The sequence below is a fragment of the Cervus canadensis genome, chromosome 17 (assembly GCF_019320065.1).
Source record: "Cervus canadensis isolate Bull #8, Minnesota chromosome 17, ASM1932006v1, whole genome shotgun sequence".
In the NCBI taxonomy this organism is placed as follows: Eukaryota; Metazoa; Chordata; class Mammalia; order Artiodactyla; family Cervidae; genus Cervus; species Cervus canadensis.
The window spans coordinates 9603947-9619951 of NC_057402.1; the positions used below are offsets into that span (position 1 = coordinate 9603947).

Sequence of the window (16005 nt, forward strand, 5' to 3'; positions counted from 1 at the left end):
GGTCTCCCCGGGCTCAGGTGCTGACCCCTTTCTGTAATATTTTGCATTTTGCGTTCCAGAAAGAGACCTGAACTTGTGCTAAGTGGCCTTTTCACTCATTTCCATTCAGTCTCCCTGTGCAGCTTTGCACCAGAGACGGGTCTCCTGTGTAATGGTCCAAGGGGAGGGCTTTCCACTAGGCCAGCGTCATGCCCCCACCTGCTGGTGGTGCTGATGGAAGCACCTGGACCCGACTTCAGGCCAGCTTCTACCTCCCCTCAGCCCATGGGCTTGGGCACAGTCGGGGCTCAAGCCTCTTAGCTCAGCAAAGACCAGCGGATCAAATATCCACCCTGTGTGGCACTGGGCACAGTTTGAATTTGGAATCGGTGCCTGTTTTTACTACGTGAGGCTCAGAGGGGTTTGGAACACAGCCCAGCCATCCCCACCTCTGTGCTGTTTTAGTTGCTTAGTCATGTCTGACTCTTTGCGACCCCGTGGACTGTAGCCCGCCAGCCTCCTCTGTCCGTGGGGTTTCCCAGGCAGGAATACTGAAGTAGGTTGCCACTTCCTCCTGCAGGGGATCTTCCCCACCCAGGGATCGAACTTGCAACTCCTGCATTGGCAGCTGGGGTTTTGTTTGTTTGTTTACCACTGAACCACCCGAGAAGCACCCCCGTCTCTGCAGCATCCTCAGCCCCCTGTCTGATGCAGGAGGTTCCTCCAGAAGGAGCTCAGAGAGCTCCTGCCTTGCTGGGTGTCTCTCCCCCCACAATGTTAACAGGCCACCCTTCTGTACCTCCAGAGCTGGGACCGGGTTGCCCCCAGGGTGCTAGTGGGCAGGGGGACAGGGTGGCTGAGGTCTCCCTCTCCTTCGCAGCTCTTGTTGAGGGGGCAGGTGCTGGTTATCTATGACTGGGTGCTAGACATTCTGTATATACCTATGTATATACATATGGGCTTTCCAGGTGGTGCTAGTGGGAAAGAATCCACCTGCAATGCAAGAGATACAGGTTCGATCCCTGGGTCAGAAAGATCCCCTGGAGGAGGGTACTGCAACCCACTTCAGTTTTCTTGCCTGGAGAATCCCATGGACAGAGGAGCCTGGCGAGGTACAGTCCATAGGGTTGCAAAGAGTCAGACACAACTGAAACGACTTAGTGCGCGTGGCATGTGTAGTTGATTTATAGTATTTTGTTAGTTTCCAGGGGTACAGCTAAGTGATTCAGTTACACATATATATCTATCCTTTTTCCGATTCTTCTTGTCGTAGACTATTACACGTTATTGAATATAGTTCCCTGTGCTACACAATGGGCATTGTATTTGAAAAATTATCTGTAGGAATTATTTGGGCCTAGTGTAACGGCATCTTACTCAAGAAGGGATTTTGTTTGCTTTTGTGAGGTGTCGGGGGGCAGGCAGTCTGAGTCTGAGGCCTCCACATATCCTTTTCGAGGTTTCTTTCTTTCCCTGGTCTGGAAGCTGGGCTGCAAGTCTGTTGAAGGACTGGCTTACCTCCAGTGCACTTTTATCTGGAAAGCCTGGGCCTCAGGGTCCCCTGGACACCCCGGCAGTCTATGGAATAGGAAGGTGCTATGCACACGGGTGCTCTGGGGGTCCGGGGGGAGGCCTCGCCCCTGGACTGACCCACTCTCTCCTCTCGGTGCCCCCTCCTCTGTGCTCACAGAATGAAGGCCAAGAGCAGCAGACTGCGCAACGCCGCGGCCACGGAGCTGTGGCAGCGTTTCCAGCGGCACCTCCAGGACCTGCAGCTGTGGAGGGAGCTAGCCCAGAGACTCCTGGATGTCACCGCCAGCCTGCCAGACCCACCCTCCATCCACACCTTCCTGCCGCAGATCGAGGTAAGCCTGGTTCTGTCGGGAGGGATGGTGGGTGCCCCTGGGGGAGACCACCGGCCAAGCGTGGCATTTCGGCCACCCCTGCAGGGAAGGACGTATCTCTTAGGCCTCTGGGTAGCTGGGTAGAGCTCCTTGTAGCAGTCCGGTGAGTCCCAAGAGCACACTTGTAATTATCAGGGACAAAAGTCACCCTCAGTTCTTGGAGGGAAGGTGAAGCCTGGTTCCTGGTGTGGCCCCAGGGCTCTGCCCTGACCTGCCCACGCCCGTTCTCTTCCTGACCCTGCTGCAGACAGTGCTCTGCTGGGAGTCTGAGGATGCCAGGCCGCTACCTTTACTGTGTACCAGTTGGGATGCAAGTGACAAGTGTCAGAAAACCGGACAGTGTTGAGTGAAAGCACAGAGACTTTCTGCTGGTCCCAGAGCTGGCCTGATAACTCAGTGGTATCTTCCAGAACCCAGGCTCTTTCCAGCTCTAAACTGCATCTGCCTTCATGGTCCCAGGGTGGCTGCCAGCATTGCCGGCGTGCATCCTCACTGGTGTATTGGGCTCATGATATACGGCTGTGTGTCCTGATATTTTCAGTTGACACATCTGAGCTTTTCCTCAGCATCCTTTAAAATGGTTCAATAGCATGGCTCAATAAATCACTTTAAATGGATGCAGAATATTCCATTTGGGGGCATGCCCTTATTTATTTATTTATTTATTTTTTAAGTAGGCACAATTAGATTGTTGAGGTTGTTTGCAATTTTCATTGTCATAGTGAATGTACATTTATGTATGTACACTGATTTTTATTTCCGTTGCTACCATTCTCCTCATCTTACTAATGAGGGATCCGGGCCAGAGAGAAGCAAGAGAACGTGTTCAAGGTCTGGCTGCTCGAGAGAAGCAGAGCTGGGGCCAGAATGGTGGGTTATAGAGTCTTGGCTAACGTTCTCAGCCCTGTTTTCACTTTGGCTTCTGGAAACAGCTTTGCGAAACAAGCAGAACGATTCTTATCATTTGACTGTTGAGGAGCCACTTGCTTGAGGTTAACACAAACATTAAGTGACAGGGCTGGCTTTGACCCAGGCCTGTCTAACCCTCCCTGCTGTGTCAGGATATTTCCTCCTGTCCTTCCCACTGGGGCAGAAAGCAAACTGGGACCTTCTTGAGGCAGGAGAGAGGTCCTGTGTTCCAGAGTGGGACCCAGGACTCCCCCTGCAGGACTTTCACTGAGCAGTGTCTTGGAACACGTGGGGCCAGGACTTTGGCTTATTCACCTTTGGAGTCTGTTTGTTGGTTGGGAGTGTGTCTTGCATCCCTCCCACCGGCCCAACTGGGCAGAAGGGATTTCACAGGTCAGGGCTTAAGCTGCCAGCCCTCTCTTTTTTGGCCACACCATGCGGCATGTGGGACCCTAGTTCCCCAGCCAGGAATTGAACCCATACCCTAAGCATTGGGAGTGTAGAGTCTCAACTACTGGACTGCTAGGGACCTCTCTTTTCTCGACTCAGCTTCTGCATCTAGCCTCAGAGCAGCTTGTGGATTGAAAGTGAAAGTGTTAGTCGCTCCATCGTGTCTGACTCTTTGCGACCCCATGGACTGTAGCCCTCCCAGCTCCTCTGTCCATGGAATTCTCCGGGCAAGAATACTGGAGTGGGTAGCCATTCCCTTGTCCAGGGGATCTTCCCGAATCAAGGATGGAACCCAGGTCTCCTGCCTTGCAGGTATATTTTTTTCCGTCTGAGCTACCAGGGAAGCCCTGTGGATCAGCAGAGCTCCGGCCAAGAGCTGGGCGTAGCTGGTGTGTTAGTTCCCCGCTGCTGTAACAAAGCACCAAAAACTGGTGCTTTAAAATAAAAACAACAGAACTTCATTCTCTTAAAGTTCTGGAAGCTGGAAGTCCAAAGTTGACGTGTCAAGAGGCTCTTGCTATCTCCAATGGTTCTAGGGGAGACTCCTCCCTTGCCTCTTCTAGCTTCTGATGTTCCCTGCCAGTTGCTGGCCTTCATTGCCTTGTAGGTCCACCACTCTGATCTCTGCCTCTGTCATCATGTGACCATCCTCCCCCTAAAGATCTCCACAACCTCTTCCCTCTGTGCATGCATCTGGGTCTAAGTCTTCCCTTTCTGTAAGGGCACCAATCAATGACATCATTTTAACTCGATTGCCTCTGTGAAGTCCCGCTCTCCAAAGAAGAGAATACCTTGCAAAGAATACCTTGCATTCCAAGGTAGTGGAGTTGAAACTTTACCATACCTTTTCCCCCACCGCCATTTCTTTTTTGAAGGTCACAATTCAACCCAGAACAGCTGGTTAAATAATAATGGCTGAGAAGATCTATCTTTTCTTGTGCATTCAGTGAGGGTCCTGCTCTGTGTTCAATGCTTTTTAGGCATTTAAGCCTCGTGACAGCCCCACGAGCTGGGATGTGCCTGTTGGTCATTTACCGATGAGGAAACTGAGGCTTAGGAATTACCCAGGTTCTCCCGGTCAGTGGTGGCGGTGGTTTAGTCACTAAGTCGTGTCCGACTCTTGGGACCCCAGGGACTGTAGCCCGCCAGGCTTTGTCCATGGGATTTCCTAGGCCAAGAATAATGGCGTGGGTGGCCATTTCCTCCTCCACTGCAGTCATTGTGCGATCCAGACTCAGGATTGCAGCTCTCCAGCCTGAATTTTTCACCCTTGTGATATTGTGTCTGTGTCCAGCAAAAAGGAAATGAAGGTGGCCGCCTACCTCAAGAGGCTTGGCCTCTGTGTGGCTGATCACAAACTACATACCATCATCAGCAGGTCACCTACCTGGGCTGCGGTCTTATTTCTTCCTCTCCCAGCCCCATGCCCAGCTCAGTATCTCTGTAACATCATCAGATATCAAGTGCAAGGACTCTGACCAGCTGAAGACAAAACCCCTGGCCTCCAGGCTCCTGAGCCCTCGGTGAGAGAAGCAAGACATGTTTACCTCCAAGAGCTGGTTGATCAACTGGTTGCCTGAAGTCAGGCAAAGGGCTTTGGGGCAGGAAGAGTGAGTGTCAGCTGGGAATGTGATCAGGGCAGGCTTCCTGCAGGAGATGGGGCCTGGGCTGTGCAGAGTTCAGGCTACTTGCATAGGAGCCGGCTGACCGTTACACGAGGCTGCGGAGTTCCCTGTTGGTCCTCTCTCTGCCCCATGAGCTCCTGCACATCACGACCCCACTGAGATGCCACCTCCTCTGGGAGGCCTTCCTGAATTCTCTCTGATCATGCTCCCCTAGGCCCTTTTGTTGTTGCTCATTGTTGTTGCTGAATTGTATCCGACTCTTTGCGACCCCATGGGCTGCAGCACGCCAGGCTTCCCTGTCTTTCACTATCTCCTGGAGTTTGCTCAAACTCATGTCTATTGTCTCAGTGATGCCATCTAACCATCTCATCCCCTGTCACTCTCTTCTCCTCCTGCCTTCAATCTTTCTCAGCATCAGGGTCTTTTCCAGTGAGTCAGCTCTTCGCATCAGGTGGCTAAAGTATTGGAGCTTCAACTTCAAAATCAGTTCTTCCAATGAATAATCAGGGTTGATTTCCTTTAGGACTGCCTGGTTTGATCTCCTTGCTGTCCGAGGGACTCTCAAGAGTCTTGTCTAACACTACATTTCGACAGCATCAATTCTTTGGCACTCAGTCTTCTTTACGGTCCAGCTCTCACATCCATGCGTGACTCCTGGAAATAGCATAGCTTTGACTATATGGACTTCTGTCGGCAAAGTGATGTCTCTGCTTTTTAATGTGCTGTCCAGGTTTGTAATAGCTTTTCTTCCAAGGAGCAAATGTCTTTTTAAGTTCATGGTGGCAGTCACTGTCCACAGTGATTTTGGAGCTGAAGAGAACAAAGTCTATCACTGCTTCCACATTTTCCCCTTCTATTTGCCATGAAGTGATGGGACCAGATGCCATGATCTTAGTTTTTTGAACATTGAGTTTTAAGTCTGTTTTTTCACTCTCCTCTTTCACTCTCATCAAGAAGCTTTTTAGTTTATCTTCACTTTCTGCCATTAGAGTGATATCATCTGCATATCTGAGGTGGTTGACATTTCTCCTGGCAATCTTGATTCCAGCTTGTGATTTATCCAGCCCAGGATTTCGCATGATGTACTCTGCATATAAGTTAAATAAACAGGGTGACGATCTACAGCTTTGACATACTCCTTTTCCAGTGTTGAACCAGTCATTTGTTCCATGTAAGGTTCTGACTGTTGCTTCTTGACCCACATTCAGGTTTCTCAGGAGACAGGTGAGGTGGTCTGGTATTCAAAATGTCCAACACACCAACTTGGGGATGGCCCTCTGTTGTTAGTGATGGAAAATCATTGAGTAGAGGATCAGACTGGTTCAGTTTGGGTTTGGCTGCAATGTGTAGAGTCGATCTGGGGGGCAACTGGGAGGCAGCAGATGGTCAGGAGCTGCAGGGGTCCAAGTGAGCAAGTCTGAGAGTGCACCACGGTCAGTGGGAGCAATGGAGCAGAGAGAGATTTCTGACACTCGGAGGAGGCAGCCTTCTTGCTCGGGATTGGTAACAAGGTGGATGTGGGGGGTGAGAAGGGGATCAGACTGACCCTGACATTCAGGGCCTCCCGCCACCTTCCCGCCTGCCTGTTTCTCCTTGCATTCACCGCTTCCTCGGCCACCAGCACAGAGGCCCAGCCTCCCAGGCAGGTGCAGCCAGAACAGGTGCATTCCTGCCCCGGCTTCATCCTGCTCTCCCGTTCACAGAAGCCTTGTCTCCCCCAGGCGGCCCTGATGGAGAGCTCCCGCCTGAAGGAGCAGCTGACGATGCTGCAGCTGAAGAAAGACCTGCTGGGCAGCATCTTCGGCCCAGAGAGAGCCACAGCCCTGCTGGAGCAGGTGGCGACTTCCGTGAGGGACAGAGACTTGCTGCACAACCGCCTTCTGCAGAGGAAGAGCAAACTGCAGGTGAGCCTCGTCTTGGCCCTCAGCTCAGCCCCACTGCGGGCACAGCCCTGTGTCCTGACCCCAGCCCTGCCACTCGCCACTGTGTGGCCCTGGGCATATCCTCTGCTCCACACAACCTCAGAGCCCTCATCTAGGTAGGATTATGGTGGGATCATTCTCATCTGCCTGCCTCCTGCCTCTGCCCCCAAATCCCCTTCTACGCTCATCAAATCAAACTGTCTTCTGCAGAGAGCTGGGGGCCAGTTAGCTGGAAAGATGCAGAGAAAAACACTTGTAAACTTTAAAGCAGCAGAGAGCTGGAAGCTATTTTTGTTGTTATTGTTGTTCAGTTGCTCAGTCGTGTCTGACTCTTTGCAACCCCATGGACTGCAGCACACCAGGCTTCCCTGTCCTTCACCAACACCTGGAGCTTGCTCAAACTGACATCCATTGAGTTGGTGATGCCATCCAACCATCTCATCCTCTGTCACCCCCTTCTCCTTCTGCCTTCAATCTTTCCCAGCATCAGGGACTTTTCCAGTGAGTTAGCTCTTTGCATCAGGTGGCTAAAGTATTGGAGCTTCAGCATCAGTCCTTCCAATGAATATTCAGGGAAGCTATTAATAGTTTTATTAGGGACACTTCTGAATGGCCGCACAAAATCAAAGACATAAGATGGGATGTTGTGGACAGTTTCTTCTTTCAGGTAACAATTATTTGCTAAGCATCTGAGAATGATGATAGTGATGAAGCGATATCTCTAGGACACTGTCCAGAGGCCAGGCACCTGCTGAAAGCCCCACACCCATGGTCTGATTTATTCAATGGAGCAGATATTGAGCATACATTTTAGGGTCTGCAAGGCCTGTGATCTCTGTTGCAGCTTCTGAGCTCTGCTGCTATAGCAAGAAATCAACTGTAAATGAATTGGCGTGACTGCATGTCAATAAAACTTTATTTACAAGCACAGACCTCTGGTGGGACTTGGGATATGTTGTAGGAGATGCAGTTTGCCAGCACCTATTCTAGAAGCAGAACAATTGTTAGGTGAGGACACAGTGATCCTCACGGAGGGGCATCAGATCCCCTCAAGAACTCCAGGAAGGCTTCCTGGAGGGGGTGGTTCCTGAGTGAGTAGGAGCCGGCCAGGAGAAGACTGGAGAAGAAGCAGCCAGTCTGTGAGTGTCAGATTGTGCCACAGGGAGACCGAGGGGAAGCTGAGTTGTGCGCGGCCTGTTGTGTCTCCGCAGAGCTTACTCGCTCAGCACAAAGATTTCGGGGCGACTTTCGAGCCTTTGCAGAAAAAGCTCTCAGACCTCCAAATCCGGGTCCAAGCCGAGAATGGGCTTCGGCGGGACCTTCCTGAGAAACAGGCCCAGCTTCTGAGGTTGCAGGTAAGAGGTCCGTCTGGCCCGAGTCACCTCCACTCAGATGTTCAGCTGTGTGGGAAGCAGCCCTCTTGCAGTAATAGTGGCCAGCCAAGCGTCAGTAAGCCCAAGCCAGAGATTGTGATTCCTCCCAGGCCCCTGAGATCTGACCTTTCATCTCAGCTGAATTTCTGCTGGTATGCCTGATGGTTCCTGGCCTTGACAAGGCCTTTAGCACCTCCAAATGGCTGATACTTGAGCCCAACAAAATGGTAAGCTCTTTGCTTACTCCGTGGTCCTAAAGTCTAACATGAATATTTGCTTCTAAAGTTACTTTGCTAAGTGCTCCTAATGAGGCCAGAGTCCTTCAGTTAAATAAGTGATTTGAGGATTAAGAATAAATATTTTAAAACATATGTACTGTAGGCAGGCTAATCATGAATCATTGTTGGCTGGGTGAGGAGCTTGCTGGTTTTTAAAATGCACATGAAACAACAGTTATCTTTTTAAATCCCAGGCACAGCTCATACATAACTGGGAGTGTTCTTTGGAAGGTATTAAAAATGACGCATTTCGGGGCTTTAAAACTAAAGCTGAGATGCGATTCTCCATAAGAAGAGGTGGTCATCAAGTAGGAGTCCAGACATGAGTCTGTCCCCCAGCGACACCTTCTGGTCTTTAGCAGTTTATTTTCATGGTGTTGCAGAATATTTTCATATCATTTTAAAAATTCTCACCAGTCCTAAGAGTGGCCCATCAGACAGCCATGTGGTGTGGCCCATGGAGTTGGGGAGATCCGCCATCCCTGAACCCTCCCAGTCTTTCGCATTCGGGGTCCCTACCCTGATCAGCATCTACGAGAAGGAGAAAGGATGCTCCACTCATTCCTTCCTCTCCTGCAGGGTTTGCAGGAGGAGGGGATGGACCTGGGGTCTCAGGTGGAGGCCATGAGACCCGTCTTCCAGGGGAACCCTAACCACCAGCACAAAATGGACCAGCTTTCCGCCGACCACCAGGCCCTGCAGAGGTCTCTGGAGGTAAGGAGCCAGGAGAGGGTCTGTGTTAACAGAGACCAGGTCCCTGGAATCTGTCTGACCCTCCTGAAGACTTTCTCCTTCTTTTCTTCCTTCGTTCCTTCCAAGCCTTCTTTTTCGTTCTCCCTTCCTTTCTTCCCTCCCTCATTCATTCATGATTGAGCGCCTCCTGTATGCCAGGCAGGATGCTGGGTCCTGAGAATGGAGGCGGCGTGAGCAGGACAGGGAGGCCCCTGCCTTCCTGGGGTTTAAGTGCCGATGGGTACACGGGCAGCGAGTCAGCAACAAGTTAAACATGCGATTCCACATGTCAGACATACGCGTCCACAAGTGAAACATACAATTCTGCACATGGACCAGAGCACGGACCAGGCCGCACCCACGCGGGGGCCCCCGTGGTGATTGCTGAGTTCATGCCTGGTTGCAAGTTGGGTCCTGGTGGCCGTGAGCTCTGTCTGCAGCGCCCTCTGGTGGCCCCTGGATCCTTCTTATGTCTGTGCTGGACTGATGGGACCACAGGGTGGTGTGGTGGGACCGCAAGGTGGTGTGGGTAGTGGGATGGCTCCTTCAAAACTGTCCTGAGGACAAGGCGGAATGCCTGTTCCAGCCCTACCCTGACGACACTGATTCAGGTGAAGTCCTGGGTCTGCATGTGTAACAAGAGCCCCAGGTGTGCAAAGCCAGCTCTTGGGCAGCCTCAGCTCAGGAAAGCGTTTTGTTTAAGGCAGGATTTTCCACCCTTCCGGACCCTGTGTGCCCTATTTTAAGAACAAATATTTCTGACATTGTCTTTGCAATCCTGAAATTCATAGGTAGTACAAATTACCCACACGATTTACAAATTTAATATAATGCTTTTTCTATTATCAAAAAGAGATAAAAACAAACAAATGATAAGAAAATAATATCTTAATAGTAACCTATAATGGAAAAAGACTCTGCAAAAGAAAAAATATATATATATACACAGATATCTATATAGATGTATGCATATTTATATTGATAGAAATTTAATGAAATCACACCTGAAACATTGTAAATCAACATTGTTGTTGTTCATCCCCGTGGACTGCAGCACGCCAGGCTCCCCTGTCCCCCACTATCTCCCGGAGTTTACTCAAACTCCTGTGCATTAAGTCAGTGATGCCATCCAACCATCTCATCCTCTGTCGCCCCCTTCTCCTCTTACCTTCAGTCTTTCCCAGCATCAGGGTCTTTTCCAATGAATGGGCTCTTTGCATCAGGTGGCCAAAGTATTGGAGCTTCAGCTTCAGCATCAGTCCTGCCCATGAATAGTCAGAGTTGATTTCCTATTCAGCTATACACCAGTGAAAAAATAAAAGAATGCTTTTCAATAAAGTAAGTGCTTCTAGATGGCCAAAGACATAGGAGGCGGTCAGAATATACCCAGTCTATTCAGCTGCAAAGTGAAGTCCACGCCTGTTGTGTTACATGCAGGGGTGAAACGGTTGTGCCACACAGATGCCTGTGTTCAGCTTTAGTAGGCGCTGACTGACAGTCCTCCCAAGTGGTTGTACCAGTTTACACCCCACACTGGTGGTGGATGAGAGCATCCATTGCCCGCACCCTCACCCAGACTTGGTACTTCCCATAAAAGCAGAACAGGCTTAGAGGCACTTTAAACCAGACTTGGTCTTTCCAGAGTCAGTTCCTTGCGCTGTGCAGAAGAGAAGATCAACCTCTCGTGTTCCTCGCTGGCTGGGGAGTCCTGGGGTCCATTTTACTCCGAGGCTCCAGCAGGGCTGAGGGTCCTGCAGGGTAGGGTAGCCGAGGGTTTCAGCCTGGCTCCCCCGGGGCTGTTCCACAGGACCTCCTGGAAGGACGCCAGCAGAGCCTGCGGGAACATTGCACCTTCAACCACGAGCTGCTGAAGCTGCGGCAGTGGATCTCTGTGATTACACAGAAGCTGGAGGCCCACTGTGGGGACACGGCCCCATGGGATGCCCAGTCCCGGGAGGCTGAGGTTGAGGTAAGATGAATCTCCCCACAGAGATGCTTATTCTCTCCCTTGCATCCCAAAGGCAGGTTTGTGGGCGGAGGGTGGTAAATGGTGCTCTCATACTAGGGAGCAGACACCCCACAACCCCAGGACTTAACTTTGTGTGTGTGTGTGTGTGTGTATGTGTGTCCTTTAGAGGCTGCTGGCTGAATTCCCGGAGAAGGAAGCCCAGTTGCCCGTGATGGAAGCACTCGGCCGGCTGGTGATGGAGGCGTCTTCTCTGGAGGGGGCTGCTGTGGTCCAGGGGGAGCTGGAGGAGCTGACCGAGTCATGGAAGGCCTTGAGGCAGCTGGAGGAGAGCCTGCTGAGGTGAGAGGGCCTTCTGGATTGGAGCCTGGTCTCAGACAACCCTCCTTCCCAGCAGGGAGAGCTCAGTCATGTTCCTAGAACAGATGGCTGGGGTTCTGCTGTGTGCCAGGCATGGTGCCAGGCGCCTCCGGGCATCCCCAGACAATTCTAAGTAGAGTCGGTAAGAGCAGGGAAATGTCCCAGCTTAGCCTCCAGCCCCTCCTGGCTTGGGCCTCATCTGCATTGGTAGATATATACACCTTGATGACGGTAACATGAGTCTCAAGCAAGGAACTGGAAATACAGGTGCCCTGGGGAGCTTCTGACCAACCCAAAGGACAGGCACGGGCTTGTGAGGACCAGAAGTCACCTCCCTCCCCAGTTCTGTTACTTTTCCCATGATCCGGGACATCCCCATCTCATCATTACGTTGACTGGGCTGATTTGACTTCTCAGCCTGATCAGAAACCAGCAGCTGCAGAGGACGACGGAAGTGGATTCAGGGAAGAAAATGATTTTCACCAACAACATCCCAAAGACTGGATTTCTCATCCTCCCCACAGATCTTACTTCCCGGCATCGCCGTCAGGTAAGTCCATCTCATGGGCTTCTGAGGAGGGCCCAGATCCGAGTCAGTTGATGGTGGGAAGGTGTCACCAGCAAAGCCCCCTCCCCACCTGGGGCCACATGCTCAGCTCAGGACTGGGCCCTGTCCTGTCTCAGGTGCCACTGGGCAGAGAGACGCTGGGACCCCAGACCCAGGGGTCTGCACTGAGGAAGGTCCTGGGCATCTCTCGGGCAGGCAGGCCCTCATCCTCAGAAAATCCGACTGCTTCCCTTGCAGGGAAGAGAGTGTCAGGGTGTGAAGCTTCCTAGCGGTACTAGACTGCAAACTAAAAGTACACAAGATAGGTATTTTTGGTGCCCTCGTGGTTCAGATGGTTAACAATCTGCCTGCAATGCAGAGGACCTGAGTTTGATCCCTAGGTTGGAAAGACTCCCTGGAGAAGGGAATGGCAACCTGCTCTAATATTCTTGCCTGGAGAATCCCATGGACAGAGGAGCCTGGCGGGCTCCAGTCCATGGCGTCACAAAGAATTGGACACGACTGAACGACTAACACACAACACACACAAACTACATTTTGTAAAAAGAATGAACCTCGCTATATCAAATCATCCATCCCTCTCCTTGACAGGCTTAAAAAAGCAGAAACACAATGAGATGAAATTCATTCCTTGTTCTTCAAAGACAGCACACGAATTAATTCATTCTTCTATTCCTTCTTTCATTTCCCCATCCAGAAAGCTCTTACTGAGTCTTTCTGTGTTCTGAGAACTGTGCTTGGAGCTGGGACACAGCTGTAAATAAAACAGAGATCCTTCCAACCCTCAGAGAATGTAGCATCCAACACAGCTTTTCAGATTGTCATGTGCATCTGGATTATACCAAACTGCAGATTCAGACTCAGTAGATCAGGACTGGGACCCCTCACCCTGCATTTCTACAAGCTCCTAGACGATGCTAAGCCTGCTAGGCCTTGGAGCACATTTTGAGGAGCAGGGAAGCAGGAGCCGCAAGGCAATAGAATAAGGGTTTATAGAACATGTGTTCAAGGAGGCAGGAGACCCAGAGGCCATGGCAGCCTACTGCAGAGTGAAGGACCTGGGGTAGCGAAGCCCTCCCTGGAGAGATAAAAATGAGATGTCCAGGGCTCCTCACGGCTGAGTGGCAGTCAAGGAGAGGCAGAACGGAGTGTGTTCCATGCAGAGGAGACCGTGCATGAAAGACCCGAGGGAGACAGCTCTAATGCCAGGGGCTAAATGTCTGTGGGCCCCAGCTCAGACCTTGGGGCAGGCAGCATGAGCCACAGAGCCAGGCAGGGCCGGAATCTGAGGCTCTCCAGCCACATGGAGTGTGAGAAGCCACTCAGCTGTATAAGTGATGGCGTGGCTGAGTGGACTTGGGTTTTATGTATTTATTGTTTTTATTTTTGTTTATTTTTTAATCGTTGGCTTCACTGGGTCTTTGCCGCAGTGCATGGGCTCTTCATTGCCATGCGCGGGCTTTCTCTAGTTGTGGTAAGCAGGGCCAACTCTTCACTTCAGTGCGCGGGTCTCACACTGGGGCGGCTTCTCTTGTTGCAGAGCAGAGGCTCCAGGCCATGTGGGCTCAGTAGTTGCAGCTCGCGGGCTCTAGAGCCGAGGCTCTAGTAGTTGCGGCTCATGGCTTAGTTGCCCTGTGGCATATGGGATCTTAGTTCCCAGAGTAGCGATCGGACTTGGGTCCCTGAATCGACAGGTGGATTCTTAACCACTGGACCGCCAGGGAAGTCCCTGGACTTGCATCTTAGACAGATCTCTCTGGCCGCCTAACCTGGAGAGGGACAAAAGTGGCAGAAGGTGATCACATTGTAGACATCCTGATAAGGGATGATGCTGGTGGCCTTCAGGAGACCAAAGAGGTGACAGTGAGGAGTGTTCTTGGTCCCTAATTATGTCTACATTGAGTAGAGATGCTTTCCTCATCCCCTCGCCCCCCAGGTGCCTCTTATCTCCCTCTGGGCATCCTCATCCCCCACCTCTGCTCACGTGGAATCCCCAGGACACGTGGCCAGTGGGCTGTTTTCAGAAACTCTGATGCTCTGACCGCGCTGTGGCTTCCTGCAGGCAGGTCTGCTCCGGGAGGAAGGAGGCAGCCTGGAGGGTTACTCCCAGTCCCTGAGGAACTTTGAGCACTGGTTGCAGGAGGAAAATTCCAAGCTGGTTAGAATCATCGCCATGAAAACTGCCACTGCTGAGGACTTGAGGACCAGAGAAACAAAGCTACAGGTTTGTGCCCAAGGAACAGCCCCTTTTATCAGAGGATTTGGCCCCCCAAAGATGTGTTTGCTGCCAAAGAGTTCTCAAAAAAAATAGGCACATACCTAGCTTATGAGCTGTTATGGCTTATGTATAAATAATAGTTTTTTAAAAAGATGTATTTATTTATTTATGGCTGTGCGTGGGCCTTCTCCATTTACAGCGAGTGAGGGCTCCTCTCTAGGTGCCATGCACAGGCTTCTCATTGCGGTGGTTTCTCTTGTGGAGTGTGGGCTCTAGGTGTGCGGGCTTCAGTAGTTGCAGCACTCGAGCTCAGTACTTATGGCTCATGGGCTTAGTCGCTCCGTACCATGTGGAATCTTCCCAGACCAGAGATCGAACCTGTGTCCCCTGCATTGGCAGGCAGTTTCTTATCCACCATACCACCAGGGAAGTCCTAAATAGTTTTAAAATTTTTTGGCTTCCAGTATTATGGGAGAACGATTTATCCATCCATTTAAGCCTCCTGCTGTATTCCCCAACTTGGAAAATACCACCACTAATCACGACTCTTAATCAGTTAACTCTTGCTATGTAACAAGCCATTCCAACAGTTTGTAGCTTAAAAGAACAGCTGTTTATTTAACTCATGATTCTGAGGATTGGCAGTTTACTCTGAGGTCCGCTGGGCAATGCTTCTGATCTTGGCTGGGCTCCCTGATTTATAGACCAGCAGGATGGCTGTACTTCTGGAGGTTGGTGGGCTAGTCTAGATGAGCTTGGGATGGACCACACATCTCTTATCCTCCTATGGATAGGTTGGACTTTCCAGAGCAGGGGCAGGTCTCAGAGAGTGAGTGGGAACATGCAGGCCTTTTTAGGCCAAGGCTAGGGACTGGCACATCACTTCTCCTGTGTTCTGTTAGACAAAGAAAGTCACAGTGCCAGCTCAGATTCCAGGGGAGAGAAAACAGATTCCACTTCTTGATGGGAAGTATTGCAAGACCATATTGCAAAGGGCACGGATGTGGCAAGAGGGTAGAAAGACAGTCCTGCCACAAATCTCTTTCTTTCACTCCCACATCAAATTAGTCACCAGGTCCTTCTTGATTCCACCTCTTGGGTATTTGTTGTTTCTGTTTCCCCTCACTACCACTGTCTTCATCTAGACATGTATCATTTTTGACCTTGACCTTGACAATAGCCTCCAAACTGGCCTCCCTCCTTTCTTTTGCGTTCCCATCTCAGTAATGACTCGTTCTATGGCCAGAGTGACCCTTCGGAATCCTAAATATGACCTTGTCGTCCCAGTAATGAAAACTTTTCAGGATAGAGTTCAACTTCCCAAGTTTATCACCCACAGCCTTTCTCAATCAAGGCCAAACCTACCTCTCTTTTCCCCGATTTTTTCTGAGGTTTACCTTGATACCTTAGAGTTTGGATTTATTTTTATTTTTCTTGCTTGAGATTCAAGCAAGATTCTGGATTCTTGAATCTGTGGCCTGGGATCTTTCTGGAAAATTCTCCAACATTATCTCTCAAAATATGGCCTCTGCCTTGTTCCCTGTTCCCTCACCCTCTGAGATGCCTTTTAAACATACGCTCGCTCTTCTTACTATGTGTTACACTGTCTCTTGTGTACTTTTTCATCCTTTTGCTTTTTCATATTATTTTCCGAATACTTTTTTCTAACTTATCTTCCACTTTACTAATTCTCTCTTGAGTTGTATCTCATTTGCTATTTC

At 50.6% G+C, this 16005-nt stretch overlaps 1 protein-coding gene across 3 annotated transcripts in view; it reads left to right on the forward strand.

Annotated features, from left to right (window-relative positions):
- SYNE3 (spectrin repeat containing nuclear envelope family member 3) overlaps positions 1–16005 on the forward strand; it is a 56955-nt gene that overhangs the window by 21448 nt on the left and 19502 nt on the right. For 2 of the 3 annotated variants that reach the window (XM_043489375.1, XM_043489376.1), the window contains 8 exons: positions 1670–1844; positions 6589–6771; positions 8001–8144; positions 9020–9154; positions 10980–11141; positions 11308–11480; positions 11916–12048; positions 14129–14290. In XM_043489375.1, the coding sequence (XP_043345310.1) occupies positions 1670–1844; positions 6589–6771; positions 8001–8144; positions 9020–9154; positions 10980–11141; positions 11308–11480; positions 11916–12048; positions 14129–14290 (1267 nt within the window). The remainder of the gene's footprint in view (positions 1–1669; positions 1845–6588; positions 6772–8000; positions 8145–9019; positions 9155–10979; positions 11142–11307; positions 11481–11915; positions 12049–14128; positions 14291–16005) is intronic. The other variant, XM_043489377.1, reaches the window with a different exon arrangement.